The 16,314-nt window shown below is 44.3% G+C and overlaps 1 protein-coding gene across 11 annotated transcripts in view; it reads right to left on the reverse strand.

Moving 5' to 3' along the window:
• Positions 1–16,314, reverse strand: part of FRMPD4 (FERM and PDZ domain containing 4) — a 585,463-nt gene that overhangs the window by 20,578 nt on the left and 548,571 nt on the right. For all 11 annotated transcript variants that reach the window (XM_075590233.1, XM_075590236.1, XM_075590230.1 and 8 more), the window contains one exon: positions 16,141–16,267. In XM_075590233.1, the coding sequence (XP_075446348.1) occupies positions 16,141–16,267 (127 nt within the window). The remainder of the gene's footprint in view (positions 1–16,140; positions 16,268–16,314) is intronic.

Here is a 16,314-nt window from a genome sequence, read left to right on the forward strand (position 1 = left end):
AAACAATAAGAAATGAGTTCAGAATGTCCCGAAAGATCTCGTTGACAAAATCCTGGAAAACTGCTGGTGCGTTGCACAAACCGAACGGCATAACCAGATATTCATAGTGGCCGTCATGAGTGTTAAAAGCAGTCTTCCACTCGTCCCCCTCTCGTATCCTTACTAGATTGTAGGCACCTCTTAGATCCAGTTTAGAAAAGATATTTGCTCCCTGGAGACGATCGAAGAGCTCCGGTATTAACGGCAGAGGATAGCGATTTTTACGAGTGATATTGTTCAAACCCCGGTAGTCTATGCATGGACGGAGAGAGCCGTCCTTTTTCTTGACAAAGAAGAAACCTGCTCCGACCGGGGAAGACGATTTTCTGATGAAACCCCTTTCTAAGTTCTCCGCGATGTAAGTGTTCATGGCCCTTGTCTCTGGGAGAGAGAGAGGATAGGATCTTGCCCTGGGAAGAGGTGCACCTGGAAGTAGGTCGATAGGACAATCAAAAGAACGGTGTGGAGGTAGAATCTCGGAACGTGTCTTGTCGAATACATCACGGAATTCCCAGTACTCAAAGGGTAAGGAGTTAATTTTCTCAGATAAGGTAGACAAACCACCAATTCTCTTGAAAATCTGGGTACAGGTCTTAGCACAAGAAGGAGCCCACTGGATAGGTTTCTGATCCGTCCAGTCGATGCGAGGATTATGAAGTTGAAGCCAAGGAAGACCCAAAATCAACTCAGCAGAAGGAGTGTGGATTACATCGAGGGTAATGATCTCCGTATGGACGTTAACGAATTGTAGAAGAAGAGGCACCGTCTGTAGCGTGATAAATGCTGGTTTAAGCGGTCGACCGTCAATCGCCTCCAGTCCTACCGGCGTCCTCCTGTTGACCAAAGGGATATTGTTCAGTCTAGCAAAAGTCTCATCAATGAAATTACCTGCAGAACCAGAGTCAATGAATGCTTGTGCCGGAGTGTGAAACCCCTCTCCAGAAAGTGTAATCGGCAAGGTTATCCTGGTAGGAAGGATGTTCTGGACAATGGGAGAAAGTGTCAATATTCCCAACGAAACTCTCCGGGATCTCATTGGGAGCTGGCATTTCCCGGTGCGTGAGGACACCGGGGTACAGCGTGACCGGAATTGCCACAGTACATGCAAAGGCCGGCCTTGCGCCGACGCAGTTTCTCAGCAGGAGACAGCCTATTGCCTCCCAACTGCATGGGTTCTGGAATGTCCCCGGAAGGAGGTAACGGAGCCACGAAGGAGGGAGCAAGAGTTCTTGAGACCCGTGGACGTACATGGGAACGCTCGTATCTCCGCTCCAGCAGACGCTGATCCACACGAATAGAGAGAGCGATCAACTCCTCCAGGTTAGTGGGACGATCACGTGCAGCAAGCTCATCTTTTAGGGTCTCAGACAGGCCTTGCCAGAATGCCGAAGATAGAGCCTCATCATTCCAACCTGTCTCAGCAGCAAGGGTGCGGAACTCCACTGCATACATGGCAACCGAACGATCTCCCTGGATTATGTGGTGAAGAGCAGAAGATGCCGTTAACCTCCGTGCGGGAGTATCGAAGACTCTTCGGAATTCCTCGACGAAGAGATCGATGTCCTGTGTGATGGCACCCTGTCGTTCCCAAATGGGAGAGGCCCACGCCAGTGCCTGATCGGTGAGAAGGGAGTAGATGTAGCCGACCTTGGAGACAGAAGACACAAAGCGAGAGGGAGAGAGTTTAAATTGGACGAGACATTGATTAATGAAACCCCGGCATCCTTGAGGATCCCCCGCATAGTGTCTGGGAGGCGGAATCCGGGGTTCCGGAGCAGACGCAGACGGAGGTGTCGGAGCAGGAATAGCCGGTACAGGAGCTGCCACGGGAGACAGTTGCTGATTGAGGGTACGAACCTGAAGAGTAAGGGTATGGACGCTTTGCTGCAAGGCATCTATCCGTTTATCTGATTGGTCTAGGTAAGTCTCTAGTCTGGTAAACAGAGCAGTATGAGCGTTTATAGTGCTCGCCACCTCAGCGGGGTCCATGTTTGTGGGGCTGAGCATAATGTTAGGATGTGCTCACCACAAACGAGACGGGACCGCGGTGCTGAGGTGGGATAGGATATAACGCCACCCACAGCCACGAGGGCACGTCTTGATTGAAGAGTGGTCTGGGATTCCGGATCGGAGTAGGAGAGGTACGGTAGGTAGAGAGGCCGTTAGCCAAGTCCGGGGTTAGAGAGAGGGACGTTGTTGTTTACCGTAAGCCAGGATCGGGATGCCAGAGGTGCGGAGAGTCGTGTAGCCGTATGCCGAGTTCGGGATGCCAGAGGTACAGGTAGACGTAGCGGAAGCCGGTTCAGTTCACGAGGAAGTCTGCGGAATAGACTAAGGAGGCAGGGAATGGTGAGAACAACTGGTTCTATGCTCAGCCAACGAGTCAGTGACTCTGCAGGGTATATATAGGAGAGAGGAACCAATAGCAGCGCAGCAAGGTAGGGGTGTGTGGAAAGGCCAGGTTACAGCAGGTGTAGGTTCAGAAGCAGTCCCAGGGAAGGAGCCATAAAGCCCAGCAGCCTGGCTATGTTTAGTGGTAGCCATCACAAGGGGCGCTGTGCCTTTAAGAGGCGGGAGCGCCTCCGTGTGGCCGCGCCTCCGTGAGGCAGGGCCATCGGCTGCGTGTGCGGACCCCCGCCCTGCTCTGAGAGCAGAAGAGGAAGGAAGATGTGCGCGCGCGCGCATAGATGGAAGAGCTGACGGCGGCTTGCCTCCGGAGTCCACGTGTGCCGCGGGAGACCCAGATGGAGCTGCAGGTAAGTGAGGAGCACGCCGAGAGCGGCGTGGCTCCAGAATCCTCACATTGGTAGGTAGGGAGAACGTACAGAGACAGGAGGAGGGAGTTCTGGTAAGTGCGTCTGCAGGGGGCCAAGCTATATGTAATCATGTGTTCAGAATGTTCACAGTGCTATTCGTATGCTTCTTTAAGCAAGTGTGTCTTAAGGTGGGTCTTAAAGGTGGATAGAGAGGGTGCTAGTCGGGTACTGAGGGGAAGGGCATTCCAGAGGTGTGGGGCAGTCAGTGAAAAAGGTTTAAGGCGGGAGAGGGCTTTAGATAAAAAGGGGGTAGAAAGAAGACATCCTTGAGCAGAACGCAAGAGTCGGGGTGGTGCATTGCGAGAAATTAGGGCTGAGATGTAAGGAGGGGCAGAAGAGTGTAAAGCTTTAAAAGTGAGGAGAAGAATGGAGTGTGAGATGCGGGATTTGATTGGAAGCCAGGAGAGGGATTTCAGGAGGGGAGATGCTGAGACAGATCTAGGAAAGAGTAGAGTGATTCTGGCAGCAGTGTTTAGGATAGATTGTAGGGGAGACAGGTGAGAGGCAGGAAGGCCGGACAGCAGGAGGTTACAGTAATCAAGACGGGAGAGAATGAGGGCCTGAGTCAGAGTTTTAGCAGTCGAGCAACAGAGGAAAGGGCGTATCTTTGTTATATTGCGGAGGAAAAAGCGACAAGTTTTAGAAATGTTTTGAATGTGAGGGACGAATGTGAGAGAGGAGTCGAGTGTGACCCCTAGGCAGCGTGCTTGGGCTACTGGGTGGATGATCGTAGTTCCAACAGTAATGTGGAAGGAGGTAGTAGGGCCAGGTTTGGGAGGAAGTATGAGGAGCTCTGTTTTAGCCATGTTGAGTTTAAGGCGACGGAGGGCCATCCAGGATGATATAGCAGAGAGACATTCAGAAACTTTGGTCTGTATAGCAGGTGTAAGGTCAGGTGTTGAAAAGTATATTTGTGTATAGAGGTTGATATTTAAACCCAAAAGATGTTATTAGGTCACCTAGGGAGAGTGTGTACAGAGAAAAGAGAAGAGGTCCCAGGACAGAGCCCTGGGGTACCCCCACAGAGAGATCAATAGAGGAGGAGGAGGTGTTAGCAGAAGAGACACTGAAAGTACGATGGGAGAGGTAGGATGAGATCCAGGATAGAGCTTTGTTCTGAATACCAAGAGTATGGAGAATGTGAAGGAGAAGAGGGTGGTCCACGGTGTCAAATGCTGCAGAGAGGTCGAGTAATATGAGCAGAGTGTAATGACCTCTGTCTTTGGCAGCATGGAGGTCGTCAGTTATTTTAGTGAGGGCTGTTTCCGTGGAGTGAGCAGTGCGGAAACCAGATTGTAGAGGGTCTAGGAGAGAATAGGTGTTGAGAAAATGGAGCAAGCGAGAGAATACAAGACGTTCAAGGAGTTTAGAGGCAAAAGGCAGGAGGGAGACAGGTCGATAGTTAGAAAGACAGGTAGGGTCAAGCTTGCTGTTTTTGAGTAATGGTATGACTGTTGCATGTTTGAAGGAGGATGGAAAGGTTCTAGAGCAGAGGGAGGAGTTAAAAATGTGTGTGAGCGTAGGGATTATAGTAGGAGCAAGAGGTTTTAGGAGATGGGAGGGAATGGGGTCAAGAGGGCAAGTGGTAGAGGGAGAAGTGGCGATCAACAGCGACACATCCTCCTCTGAGACAGTGGAAAAAGAGTCAAGGAAGGCAGGAGGAGAGTTAGGAAGAGGTGTAGGATGGGAAGAAGAAACAGAGGGGATGTTCTGACGTATGGATTCCACCTTTTCCTTAAAATAGTCAGCAAAGTCCTGAGCAGAGATGGAGGAAGGAGAGGCAGCTGAGGGTGGTTTGAGTAGAGTATCAAAGACAGAGAACAGTCAGCGTGGGTTAGACTTGTGCATGTTGATTAGTGCAGAAAAGTAGGCTTGTTTAGCTTGCGAGAGGGCAGAGTTGAAACAGGATAGCATAAATTTGTAGTGAATGAAGTCTGCGAGAGTGTGAGACTTCCTCCAGAGGCGTTCAGAGGAATGAGTGGAGGAACGCAGCATGCGTGTGTGGGAATTTAGCCAGGGTCTAGGGTTAGAAGGGCGAGTGCGGCAGAGAGAAAGTGGGGCATGTAGATCAAGAGAGGAGGACAAGACAGAGTTGTAGTTCCTGACCAGGTTGTCGGGGTCTGTAGCAGAGCTGAGAGTGGAGAGGGAGAAGCGTAAAGTGGACTCAAAGTCAGGTAAGTGAATAGAGCGCAGGTTTCTGCAGAACCGGAGTGTAGATGGAGGTGGAGAAGGGGAGAAGCGAGATAGAGAGAATGAGATGAGATGATGGTCAGAGAGAGGAAAAGGGGAAATGGAGAAATCGGAGAGAGAGAAGTTCTTAGTGAAAACCAGGTCTAAGTAGTGGCCATCCTTGTGGGTGCTGGCTGCAGTCCACTGTTGAAGGCCAAAAGAAGAGGTTAGAGAAAGAAAGTGGGAAGCCCAAGGGAGAGAGGGGTCATCAATGTGGCAATTGAAGTCCCCAAGGAGAAGAACAGGGGAGTCTGAGGAGAGGAAGAAAGAGAGCCAGGATTCAAAGTGAGAGAGAAAGGCAGAAGGGGGATGAGTAGAGGTAGGTGGGCGATAGATGACCGCCACATGAACAGGGAGAGGAGAGAAAATCTGGACAGTGTGAGCCTCAAAGGCGGGAAAAGCAAGAGAGGGAGGAATAGGAAGGGTTCGGTAACGACAGAGAGAGGAGAGCAGGAGCCCCACGCCTCGACCCCTGCCATCAGTGCGCGGAGTGTGGGAGAAGGAAAGGCCACCATAGGAGAGGGCAGCTTCCAGAGCAGAGTCAGACTGAGTGAGCCAGGTCTCAGTTATAGCAAAGAGAAGCAGGGAGTGAGAGAGAAAGAAGTCATGCACAGAGAGGAACTTGTTAGAGAGGGAGCGAGCATTCCAAAGTGCACAGGAGAAAGGGAGAGAGGAGGGAGGGTGGCAGGGGATGGGTATGAGGTTAGAGGGGTTGACACCAGAAGGAGTAGAGATTGCATTTGGCAGGCGAGGACGAGCGCATGTAGGAATAAGACAGGGACCAGGATTGGGAGAGATATCCCCAGAAGCAAGGAGGAGAAGCATGGATAGAAAGAGGATGTGTGAGGATGATTTGTAGGGGTGTTTTTTTAGTGCAGGTGATATAGCTGTGTGGTGTCAGAGGACGCAGGTAAGAAAGGAGTTCATGTGAACAGAGAAGTGGTGAAGGAAGGAGAGATGGAGATATATGAATAGAGTTGGAGACATACTGAGGCTGGTAAAAAGTGTGTGATATTATTGTGAAAAATTACAAAAGTGAGTTATATATACAAGAAGTGATCTGTGCTACATAAAAGTGTATAATCAACCAGTTGTCCCCTTTCAATGTTGAATATATAATCAGTCTCCTGATTTTACTTCCTATTGATATAGATCAGAGAGACGATACATGTTCTAGTGTTTAGCTATCAATGTCAGCGTCAGTGAAGCGCATACATTTAATACAGGTAAGTGCTGCAGACACCATGTGCTTCCTTCTGGGTGCACTGGTCTTCATTTTTACCAACCAGTTATATATATTATTTTTTTATTTTTTTATGTGGTTGACCCAAATGGTGTCTTATTTTCCTTATATAAGTCACAGTTGTGATTACATCACCATTAGCTATTTATGTCAACACATATATACATATATAACTGATAATATCCAAGAAAGCCTTAAAGCCCTTTAGCTGTATCTTTGAGAAAAGGCTGAATGTATCCTCTTAAGGCGTTCTGTCTATATGCGCTGTTTGTCTTTGTAGTACTTTTGCTACGTATGTATCTCTCAAAACCTAGCTGCTAGTGGTTTCCTTCACGGTCCACATCTTTGTTATGCTAGCTAGGAATTAGAAAGTATATTAGGTCAAATCAAATTGCAACCTATATTGCAAACTGGCTGTTAGACAGATGACAGTGATGTCATCATCACCCATCACCCGACGCGCGTTTCGTTCACTGCTGGAACTTCAAACTACACACATCTGTATACAAGAAACCAACAGACAGATGCAGTTACCTCCACAACTCCAGCTTACATACCACTCATACCAAACAAGGTATCATACACAGCCAGGCTATAAGATACCAAGATAAGATATGCTCTGACACTGAAGACAGAAACAGGCATCTCACAACCCTGACCGAATCGTTCAGACAGAAGGGATACAAACCAAAGACCATTGCCAAAACTATTACATCTGCACTAAAAGCCCCATGAGAACACGTGCTATAATACAGATAGAAAGAACCTACCACACGCATACCACTAGTGACCACATACAACCCTACCCTAGAGGGTATACGAAAAATAATCAAAGATCTGCAACCCATGCTGGCAGAGGATGTGACATTAAAATAAATCTTTCCCAAACCTTCCATTCTTGCATTCCGGCAACCACCAAACCTCAAACAGAAATTAGTCAGCAGAAAACATCACAACAAACTTAAAGACATTGATAATGGCACAAAACCGTGCAACAACAAATGCTGCAAACTCTGCAAACATATATGCCAAGATCCCACAGCCAGTCACAATCATGGAACACTCAGGGCCTCATTCAGATAGGGTTGATAAAAAATATCACCAGAGAATTTTAAATAACTGATTTTTGGGTGTTGCTATCACGGTATTCAGAAAGGCTCGATTACCTGTGATAGCAAAATTCCCAAAACGGGTGAGTTGCTGCCAGCGAGAGCATCAACCCTCTGAAAAGGCCTAAACCGGCGATTCATTTCTGCTGCAGAAAGAGCTGCTCTGAGAGAGCCGCCTCTCACAGCAGAAATGTCGGCCAAAAATTATTTATTTAAATATACATTTCTTTAATAGTGTATATGTGCAGGGGGTCTCCGGAGCTGAACCGTGTTGGTTTCAGGTCCAGGGACCCCCTGCTTCCCGAGATACAGGCCTCTTTATGGGGTGCCGGTATCTCCTATGCAAGGAAATGTCCCGGTCACGTGACGCAGGACATTTCAATGCAGAGGGATACCGGCACCCCATAAAGGGGCCTGTATCTTGGGAAGCAGGGGGTCCCCGGACATAAAACCAACGTGGTTCAGCTCCGGAGACCCCCTGCACATCTACACTATGAAACACATGTATATTAATAAATATTTAAATAAACATCAATACACGCCCCCCCCCTCCGCCCAAACCCATACAGTACAGTAATGTGCAAAATAACTATTATCCAGATATGGATAATAGATTATTTGCCCATTATTAAACACTGCATTAGCATACCTAAATAAAGTAAATAAATACAGTTATACTTACCACAACAGCAGGTCCCTCTGTCCTCCGTTGCAAGAAAGCATATACAGTATACATAATGAAGACATTCTATCGGCCCCTAACCCCTTAATCACCTTAGCGGTTAGTAACCGCTATAGTCATTAAGGGGTTAACCCACCCTGACCCGATACAAACCCGGGAGGCCTAAGCACCCACCCCGGACTGACTATACCCACCCTGTACCCATTGAGTAGTATAGTGGTACATCATACCCATATAATAATAATATGGGCATGATAAGCCTCTATAGCACTCAATCGGCACCCTAATTACAATACATTAATACACAAGACACACAATAATAAAACATAACTAAACTCCAAAAAAAACACACTTCACTAAATAAAAACAGTAGCCAGCTAATCCAATCAATACAAGCAATAGCAACATCAACAATGAATTAAATAAACCATTAACCAATCAAACCAATTAATTCCTAAACCAACTCAAAATGAATAGTAACACTAACCAATCAAAACAATTAATTACTACAACATTAATGAAGTTAAACAATAAAATAGAAAGAAAGAAATTCTAACAATATCTGAAATAACCATAAAACGCATTAGCTAACATAATACAACATTAACTACAAGCGGACACCAATCGCAAACCTTTTATTAGCATTAAGCATGAAAAAACAAACAATCACATCCACATAAGAAACTGAAATGAAAAAAAGCAACAGCAATACCAAGCCACAAATGCCCCCCAAATATTGTCATAATAATGTATTAATCTGTACCCTAAAGTGGTACAGATTAATATATTATCAGTCAATGTGCCTCCCTCAAAAAATCAAAAAACACATCCAATGAATAAACCTGTGAAAAGAGACATTTACAAACATTCAATATATTACTTACCATTAGAAGCGGTGGCCCTCCGACTCCCGGGGTAACAGGAAGCTCACGTACCTTGAAGGCCTCCACCAGCATCCAATGCCATCCGCCATGAAGATCTGGATCAGGTACCCAAATCTTCTTTGTTCTTTCTTTAATCACCTTCTTCTATCTTCATCTGTCACTATTTCTTCATTTCTTTATCTTCTATCTTCTTGTTGTAATCCAAAAAGCCCCATGGTAGATCCCAACCGATGTTGTCTCGTCGTCTTCTTGGGCTCAAATGAGGCGTCACGGCCTTAAATAGGGCTTTTGACGTCACATTTAGCCTCAAAATGGTTAACAGCCACCTGATTGGCTGTTAAAACCATGTTCCGACTTTTTTTTTTTTTTACACGACTTCACTTAAAGGGAATGATGCCAGCCAATCAGAATGGCTGTGCTTCATTTGCCTTTAAGATGACGTCATGAAAAGAAAGATGGCCGGCCTCACATGGTACGGTAGCCAATCAGAGCGTGGGAACTACATCCCAACTCTGATTGGCTCGAGTAGACCATGTGACAGAGGCTGTGGGGAGAACGGATGTGACGTCATTTAAATCCTGTCACATGGTACTAGAGCCAATCAGAGTCCACAGGGACTGACGTGGGCCTAGGGTATTAACCCTGTATGTAAAAGAATAAATAATGTATTTATGGGGGGGCACAGGAGGTGGGTTATGTATGTAATAAATATAATGATGTATATTGTGGGGTAGTGTATTGTTTTTATTGTGGGTACTGGGGGTGGGGGGAGGGGGTATTGGCCCCAAGGGTATGTGGGTAGGCCTCCCGGCTGGGTATTGGGTGAGTGAGGGTGGTTAGGCCTCACGGGGTGGGGGGTAGTGGGGGAGGGTATGTAGGCCTACCGAGCACTGGGTGAGGGTGGGTTAACCCCTTAATGACTGTAGCGGTTAATAACCGCTATGGTGATTAAGGGGTTAGGGGACATTACATTGGCTGTTTTTATTCTTGTTTATGTTTTGCAGCATCGGAGGGGGCATGGACAGTGAGGAAGATGAGGATGGCCTTCATCATGGCAGCCGGACATGGGTGAGTGCAATATGTATTTAATGTATTTATTGTTCTTTATGTATTTAAAATGGGCACATTCACTATTATCCATATGTGGATAATAGTAATTGTGCCCATTACTATACTGTATGTGTTATGGGGGGTTATTTCTTTATAAGTATGTATGTGTTTTGACATTAATTTGGGGGGGCACAGAATTGGTACTGCAGGCCCACGGGTAACACCCGAGGGCCCCCGCCGGCCTATAGTATCATTGATGTGCATATATGTACTGTATGTTAGGGGGGTATAGGGGTTGTTGGGGTAATATATATATATATAGATATATATATATATAGTTATTTATTTATTTATTTAGTGTGGGGCTGTTGTGTATGTAATTTTTTTATTGTGGGTAGCGGGGGTGGGTGAAGGGGGTATTAGCCCCAACGGTGGTTGTTTATGGTTTGCGGGGGGGAGGATAGCGGGAGGGCTTAACCCCTTCATGACCGTAGCGGTATTAACCGCTAAGGTCGTGAAGGGGTTAAGTGCACCCGCAACCCCCCGCAAGCCCTAAACAACCACCAAGGGCCAAATAGCCCCTTCACACCTTTCACACCCTTCACCGCTACCCACAATACAACTGGCACGGATGGTTAACCCCTTCATTGCCTTAGCGGTTAACCACTAAGGTAATGAAGTGGCCTTTAAATGCATTTTTCCTGCCTCGGATGCATGCCGGGGGGCTCCGGTGCTGGTATTAATGGGTATCAGTTCCGGAGACCCCCGGCATCAATCTCAGGCAGATAAAGGCCTGATTTTTTCTAAGTCCCGACCCATCGCAGCTCATCGAGGCCATCTCCCCACCAATCTACAAAAATTTTGTTGTGTATTTGATTTGGGGAGACGAACGCCTTTTAGGGCTGCGATAGGCGGCGACAGCTGACTCGCGGGTATCTGAATCGCGCGAGTTTATGATCCTTCCGAAAATGGTCGATAAGCGGCTGATCGCCACTCAATTGGCGATTTTCTTTGGGTGATAAAATTTTGCGTCGATACAGGCCGTTATCGAGCACTTATCGAGGCTTTCTGAATACGAGTAGCCATTTTGGTCAATAAGTGCTCCATAAGGGCCTTATCGAGGCTTTCTGAATGAGGCCCTCAATGTTAAAGGATCAAACAGCTGCACATTGCTTCATTGGGGAAACCAGCCAAAAACTACAAGGCAGAATGAATATGCACAGACACTCCATTCTCCATTACGAAGAAGGAAGATACTGCTCACCTGTGGGAAATCATTTCTCACAGCCAGATCATTCCATAAATGATTTTAAAATCAAAATCCTCAATGGAATGTTTAAACGCACCCAAGAACGGAAAACATTTGAACTCAGAATGATAAGACTCTTTGACACCAAAACCAAAGGACTTAAACTTGACACCCTCTACAATTCAATTTGTCATTTTGTTCTCCAATGCAACTACAACACACATCACTGCGATATGCTCAAAGAACTAGATTGGTCATCACTAGAGTCTAGGCGCAAAGTTCACCTTTCCTGTCTTGCCTTTAAATTCTTCATGGGCAAGCTACCCAGTTTTCTGAACAAGCTCCTCACCCCTACCACATGCAGCACTTATCACCTGAGATCAGACTCCAAAAGACTGTTCATGGTCCCAAGGCTCAACAAAGTATCCGGACGTTCCTCCTTCTCCTACCGTGCACCCCAAAACTGGAACAACCTACCAGAGACTCTCACATCCACCACCAGTTTAAGTTCTTTCAAATCTAAGGCTGTCTCACATTTTAATCTGGTCTGTAACTGTTTCATACGCCCATAATATATATTTTCTTTAACTGTGCACGCAATGTCTTGTATATAATGTATACCCTGTTCATTTATGTAACTGTACTTGTAACCATGTATTATTTGTCTTAACTCTGTGCCCAGGACATACTTGAAAACGAGAGGTAACTCGAAAATATATCTCGAAAGCTCGCACAAATAAAAGCATTTCGTTAGCCACAGAACGGTATCATCTATTTATTTTTTGATTATTGAAGCTCGGCTAACACGGTACGGATACCTCTACATATACATATATATATATATATATATATATATATATATATATATATGTGTGTGTGTGTGTGTAGAGGTATCTGTATCGTGATAGCCGAGCGTAATAATCAAAAATGAATAGACAATACCGTTCTGTGGCTAACGAAATTCTTTTATTTGTGCGAGCTTTCGAGATACTCTGATCTCTTCTTCCAGCGGTGTGGATAAAGCAAGAAAGGTTTGTACTTAAAAACAGTGCATCCTGGAATGTATCTAACTGAAGCCTATCCCTACCCCCTGTGCAGTATGCGATTTATAACTTAAGGTGTTAAATGGTGAAACTCTGCCTTTCAACATTATCACCTAGCATACAGTGCTTTCACTGCAGGAAGGGATTCTGGGAAATGATATGCAAATGAGCACACCATGTCAGCTTTTGCCTGAAATCCATTTTTACATCGAACCCTTATAAGCTAATGCTCTCTGTTCACACTGATATATATAAAATAAGATGAGATAAGGACAGCAGTGACGGCATTACGGCATCACTTTGGGACGGAACGCTTGTGGTGAGCTCCAGTCCCTGTTTCAAGGAGTCCCAGTGTTGGTTGCGGACGGCAATCAACCTGTCTTGGAAGGACTAATAACTAAGGACTTCCACTTGAATTATCTTATTGCACACCACGAGGTCTGATATCTTGGACTGGCAGCTGGCAGCTTTTGATTCATTCCTGCTGTGGAGGAGACTCTGTGCTGATCCGTGGTGGTGATAAACACAATGTTTGTATTTTATCTTTGTTTGTGAGTGAGCTTGTTTCCCTCTCCTAAACTTTTATATTAAATTAATAAGCTTTTTACGCTATGGGCTGCGCGCTTTCTCTTTTGGTTTTTTTTTACATTTTTTCTGGATATGGTTCTCCACCTGAAAGCTACCCTTAACCCATCAAAGCATACCATCGGACTGGACATTACAAGGAGTGGATTAGTATATATATATATATATATATATATATATATATATATATATATATATATATATCCATTTATTTATATATATATATATCCATTTATTTATATCTTGTATTGCTGTTTCTATCTGCTATTAGAGTTATTATATTTGTTTTAATATTAATTTACCATCACTATATCTACTGGCACTACTATTTTTTGTCATATATATATATATATATATATATATATATATAGTCAGATAAGGCAGTTGGCACTCCAATAGGTGCTGGTAAGCCACAGGTGCACGTCCCATATAGAGAATGTAGTTATACGTTACCGTTCCAAGGATTGGTAAACAAGAGACAGCACTCAAAGTTGAAAATCAAAGTGTATTAGTGAAAGCAAAAATACATCCAGAAACCCAACGTTTCGGTCCTACAGAATGGGACCTGCCTCAGGGGGATACAAAGGGAGAATGACACAGTTCACCACATATTTATACATCAAACACTGAAAGTCAATTAACCAATCACCATCACCCAATTAAATTAACACAAGAAACCTGCAGCTCTGATGTCATGTGTTGATTAAGCTTACATAAGATACCTCCATACTGCTAATCACCCAGCTGTGTATTCATCCATTGTCATGGTTATCAATGGGTGTGAGCTCTGATTGATAGGGCAGGGGCAATAGGGAGAGGATATCTAAAGAATTAAGGCAGGTTGTGCCATACATAAGTGAAACATAATAAAACCAGGGACATATATATATCAAACACTGAAAGTCAATTAACCAATCACCATCACTCAATTAAAATAACACAAGAAACCTGCAGCTCTGATGTCATGTGCTGATTAAGCTTACATAAGATACCTCCATACTGCTAATCACCCAGCTGTGTATTGCATCCATTGTCATGGTTATCAATGGGTCTGAGCTCTGATTGATATGTCAGGGGCAGCAGGGAGAGGGTTTTTAAAGAAGTAAAGCAGGTAGTGCCATACATAAGTGAAACATAATAAAACCAGGGACATATAGGTGTGGGGGAGTGTGGGGGAGTGGTGGGGATCATGATGGAATGTACTGACATAACTAGAGGGCAGAGCCAGACTATGTCATATGAACCATAAGTGCATATGGGAATACCACAATAAGTAGAACTTACATGTAAACAAATGATGAATAAATATGCATAGACTTCTAACCAAAGGAGAGCAACAGAGGATATTATACCATGAAGCACATCAGTGAAATTAATGTGATTGTCCACACACGCACATGTCCATAGGTATCATCAGGATCTGACCTAAAGAAAACAACTTAGCTTAAAATCCTCGTTAAGCCCTTTTGGGGTCATTGTACTTAAATCAAAGATAGCTTTAGCTTCCAGCTGTAATAGTAGTTTATTCCTGTCGCCACCCCTGGTAGGGACACGAGCCTGTATAATGGGCATGCATCTTAGAGTTGCTAAACTGTGTCTGTGTTTCCTGAAGTGTCGTGCCACCGGTTGGTGTTTCAAATCATCGTCATCTTCAGCACCCAGAAGTGCCTTCCTGATTGCACATCGATGAATACTGATACGTTCCTTTAACATTCTCATCGTCTTTCCGACGTAGTAGAGCCCACATGGGCACTTGATGAAGTACACTACATATTTAGACTCACAGTTTAAATATTGTTTAATTTTTGTAGATTTGCCAGTCTGAGGGTGAGCAAAAGTACTTCCTGTTTGTATAAACTGGCAGTTGGTACAGCCATGGCATCTGTATGACCCCGGTTTTCTCGCCAGCCAGGTCTTTGCTGGCATGTATTTGTCAACGGGATCAGAATGTGTAAGCAGATCTCCCAGATTTCTGCCTCTATTATAACAAAAAAGAGGTGGAGTATTAAAGTCTTTCCCAATCCTGCGATCATTAGCCAATATATGCCAATGTTGTTGTATAGACCTTTTGATATGTCGAGATGCAGTACTGATGTATGGCACTACCTGCTTTACTTCTTTAAAAACCCTCTCCCTGCTGCCCCTGACATATCAATCAGAGCTCAGACCCATTGGTAACCATGACAATGGATGCAATACACAGCTGGGTGATTAGCAGTATGGAGGTATCTTATGTAAGCTTAATCAACACATGACATCAGAGCTGCAGGTTTCTTGTGTTATTTTAATTGAGTGATGGTGATTGGTTAATTGACTTTCAGTGTTTGATATATATGTCCCTGGTTTTATTATGTTTCACTTATGTATGGCACAACCTGCCTTAATTCTTTAGATATCCTCTCCCTATTGCCCCTGCCCTATCAATCAGAGCTCACACCCATTGATAACCATGACAATGGATGAATACACAGCTGGGTGATTAGCAGTATGGAGGTATCTTATGTAAGCTTAATCAACACATGACATCAGAGCTGCAGGTTTCTTGTGTTAATTTAATTGGGTGATGGTGATTGGTTAATTGACTTTCAGTGTTTGATGTATAAATATGTGGTGAACTGTGTCATTCTCCCTTTGTATCCCCCTGAGGAAGGTCCCATTCTGTAGGACCGAAACGTTGGGTTTCTGGATGTATTTTTGCTTTCACTAATACACTTTGATTTTCAACTTTGAGTGCTGTCTCTTGTTTACCAATCCTTGGAACGGTAACGTATAACTATATATATATATATATATATATATATATATATATAAAAACAATCATGCATTCGTCCTACTTACACGATACCTATATGACATTAACTTATTTCATCTATTAAATCATTTATTGGTATCCGTTCACTCATGTCTTAAGTGGAACTGCACCTGATAGGGAGTGCATGTCCCACCAAATAATTAATGACACCAAAAAACATTTGTCTAAAATAGGCATATATTTTAGAACAAGGGTTTCAATTGTGTATGTGGAGAGTTTTTCCAAGCCCAATACATAAAGTCCAAATTGAGAAATAATTATTTTCCTTATTCTTAGAGAAGAGACAGGTGGGAATCAAATGTTTCATGTGTTATATGAAGTTATATGAATGTATATTTTCATATTCATGTTATCTAATTTTTTTTCTATTTCCCCCCCCCCCCTTAAATGCGAAGCTACCTTTTTGCCTGGAGGAACTAGGTTTTGATTAGCTTTGACAAGGTGTGAAAGTGCTTTTCTTATATTCTTTTCTTTCATGCTTTGCAGCACGGCAGATGGAAGGAACGTCTCTAATCCCCATTCTTTTCTGAAACAAAAAGAACATTGGTTTATTTCACATACCTGTGCTTATTT

This window comes from Ascaphus truei, chromosome 3 (assembly GCF_040206685.1).
Source record: "Ascaphus truei isolate aAscTru1 chromosome 3, aAscTru1.hap1, whole genome shotgun sequence".
Lineage (NCBI taxonomy): Eukaryota > Metazoa > Chordata > Amphibia > Anura > Ascaphidae > Ascaphus > Ascaphus truei.